We start from the raw sequence: 3,244 nt of genomic DNA on the forward strand, positions 1-3,244 counted from the left end.
AGAGGAGAGGAAAGAGAAGAGAGATCTCCCGGCCCACTCCGTGTCCTTCACTGCTGTCTTTGTGGATAAACTGTCTGTTTCTACCACTCTCCCTGCATCCCGGTGGCTTCCTTGCTGCAGGACAAATCCCCGGCAAACGCCAGCGGGTGTCCTCTGGCTGCAGCGCCCAGCGGTCAGCGCTGGCGACGCGGGGGCGTGGCCCATGACGTCAGGAACCGGGCGGGACCTGCCCCGGAAGCGGGCGCTGAGGACCTGGGAGCGCGGACATGGAGGCGCCCGGGGTGCTGCTAGTGATGGGTGTGAGCGGCTCCGGGAAGTAGGTCGTGGGGTCGGCGGGCGGGCGGGAGCTGGGAGGCTGTGGGGGGCCTGCGCCCTGGGAGCCACGCCTTTGCCACCCCTGCTGAGGACCCCTGCTGTCCTGCCCCGCTGGCACCTGCTCCCCAGGGTCACCACGGACCGTGGCGAGCGACCCTTCTCAGCCTTCAGCCTTACAAACTTGGGCCTGGTGGCATCTTGCCGAACAGTGTGGGAGGGTGCGAACCCCAAACCAGGAGGCAAACGTCGTCCTGGGTCTTTACAAAGCTTTGTATGGTGTCCCTCGTAGGTGAGTGTCTGGATTCTTCCAAATAGATTTTGAAAAGTGAGGACCAACCTTGATCGTGTTCCTGCTCAGGCTGGAATGCTCAGATGGGAAGTGCTGCTAGAACTCTGCAAAATATGCAGTTTCTTCCCAGCCCAGTGCTGGGGGGTTCAGAAGTAAGCAAGCAAGCGGTAGGCATTTGGTTTGATAGACGCCATCTAACTGCAGGATTCTTTAAACTGAAAGTGAAAGGGAACACAGAGTAACTCGGTGGTGGAGTGTTTGTCGTGCCGGGGGTTCAATCCCACCCAGCACCACAGAATGAACAAACAAACCCCAGAGGTGAAAACCCCGCTGTTGTACGACTCTTCCCAGAAACGCTTCTCTTCTGCCCAGGACGGCACCAAGCCCATAGTAAGAGCCCAGGTTGTCTTTGTGGTAGAGACCGGGTAATAAGCCTGAGCGCATCACCGGTGTTTGTTTTCTGATGGAGTGGCTGCCCTGGGCTGATTTGGAAATAAGAGTTCAGGGACTGGGAAGTCGATAGAACCGCGGAATGAGAACCCAGTTGAGTGACAGGTACTGCAGGGTGAAAAACTAAGGGAAACTGCAGGAGAGATGGAGGAGGGTGTTGGTGGCACGGGATCCATCTCTGCTCCTGTTGTTGGTGTGTCTTTTGTGTCTACGGGGTTTTGGTCTGAGTACCACAAGGGTGCAGTGTACAAGGTGGTCAGCAGAGGGCACCAGAGTACGTGCAATGGGAGTTCCATGCAGATGGTTGCAAGCTGCCATCTGGATTCTGGGACCCAAATCCAGAGATCCCGGAAGAGCAGCCAGTGCTCTAACTGCTGAGCCACCTTTCCGGCGTTGTGTGTATCTGGTAAGCTAGCGGTGCTTTGAGGGGCCCCCAAACTTTACAGTGTGCTGGCATTTAAACTTTTTATTAAACCCCTCCCATTGGATGTATCAACAACACTTCAGGGCAAGCCCCATCCAAACAAGCTCAATAGTATTTAAAGAAAAAACAAAAAACAAAAAACAAAACCAAAAAACAACCCTCTCTTGAACCTTTGACAAAAGAACAATTTTCTTCATTCATTCAGCTCTCTCAAAATATAAACATTTATGCAGTAGGGACTAAAAATTCTCTCTTACTGTTTTTGGTTGGTTTGGTTTGGTTTTTCAGGGCAGGGTTTCTCTGAGTAACAGAACCCTGGCTGTCCTGGACTCACATTGTAGACAAAGTTGGCCTTGAACTCAGAAATCTGCCTGCCTCTGCTTCCTAGTGCTGGGATTAAAGGTGTGCGCCACCACAGCCTGGCTAGTTTGGGGTTTTTGAGTTTGCAACTCAGTGTGCTATCCAACTGTCTAGAATCAACTGTCCATTTTCCTGCCTCCACTTCTTATATCTACCACAGAGCTACAAAACACTGATTATTGAGAAAAAAAACCTTTACCCGCTGTGTGTGTGTGTGTGTGTGTGTGTGTGTGTGTGTGTAGGGAATTGTTTTCCCAGACAGTGTCTACATAAGGCAGCCTGAGTAGGCCAGAGATCTCCTTACAGAGATCCTCCTGTCTTTGCCCCCAAGTGTTGGGATCTCAGGTATGTGCTAGCTCAGAGTTTTAGTTAGATATGATACATTACTTTCTGGCTAATACACCTTCACCAGTATTCCTAAGGACAGTGAAGGCCATCTCTAGACTCCATGGCTAAGGGCATGTCTGCTTTGGTACCACGGAGGAGCCTGAATCTTAGCTGTGCATCTCTCATGCACTCTTTCAGAACAGCTGGCACTCATACGTGTTGGGCAGAAATAGCATTGTCTGTATTCTCTCCACAGATCCACTGTGGGTGCGCTGCTGGCCTCCAAGGTAACTCCCCTCGCCCACTGTGTTCTCGTCCAAGGCGCGTCCTCCCTTTCTTCTGGCCTATGTTTGTGCAGAAACCTCAATATGGCCATCCAGGTTTTTTCCTGGGAGTGATAAATCAGAGTTATCAGTGAGAGAGGGGCAACCTCAGACCAGTGGTGTCTACACCTGCCTGCCAGTAAGCTCCTGGTGGCTGTCACAGGAGCCATCTTGCTGACCCTACGTATATCTTTCCTTTTGTTCCTAAAGCTGGGATGGAAATTCTATGATGCCGATGATTACCACTCCGAGGAGAATCGGATAAAGATGGGGAAAGGGGTACCACTGAGCGACCAGGTAATATCGACCACGGGTGTCCAATATTGTTGTAACAGGCCTCCTCATCCATTAGCCTAGAACCGAACCTCCTCCATGAATTCAGCCCCAGGAGTGAACAACCTCTGCCCTCCCTAGGTGCAGCCTGCCACAGCCTTTTCAGGATTTTTAATCTGCAGTCCCGAGGGGGTAGAGGCTCCTTTGTGCTTGTACAGGGATGTTAGCGCCTCCCGGGTTCTTTCACCTCCCCAACACCACCAAGTTCTGGTGAATTCCACTCCAGGACCACAGCAGTCATGCAAACTCCAATGTGGCCATGTGTCTTAAGTTACTTTTCTGTTGCTGTGCTGTAAAGCATGACCAGGGCATCTCACAAAAAGAAGCGTTAATTGGGCTTATGGTGTCTGAGAGTTGGAATCCATGATGGTGGTGCATGGCACGGCAGCAGGGACAGCTGAGTTTTTTGTTTTTTTTTTTTTT

At 51.5% G+C, this 3,244-nt stretch overlaps 1 protein-coding gene across 3 annotated transcripts in view; it reads left to right on the forward strand.

Moving 5' to 3' along the window:
* The first annotated feature begins 234 nt into the window (after positions 1 to 234).
* Positions 235 to 3,244, forward strand: part of Idnk (IDNK gluconokinase) — a 5,143-nt gene continuing 2,133 nt past the window's right edge. The window contains exons 1-3 of one of the 3 annotated variants that reach the window (XM_021215915.2): positions 235 to 316; positions 2,422 to 2,452; positions 2,699 to 2,785. In XM_021215915.2, coding sequence (XP_021071574.1) covers positions 267 to 316; positions 2,422 to 2,452; positions 2,699 to 2,785 — 168 coding nt within the window. In that variant the 5' untranslated portion in view covers positions 235 to 266. The remainder of the gene's footprint in view (positions 317 to 2,421; positions 2,453 to 2,698; positions 2,786 to 3,244) is intronic. The other 2 variants (XM_021215914.2, XM_029547533.1) reach the window with 2 other exon arrangements.

Source organism: Mus pahari, chromosome 16 (assembly GCF_900095145.1).
Source record: "Mus pahari chromosome 16, PAHARI_EIJ_v1.1, whole genome shotgun sequence".
In the NCBI taxonomy this organism is placed as follows: domain Eukaryota; kingdom Metazoa; phylum Chordata; class Mammalia; order Rodentia; family Muridae; genus Mus; species Mus pahari.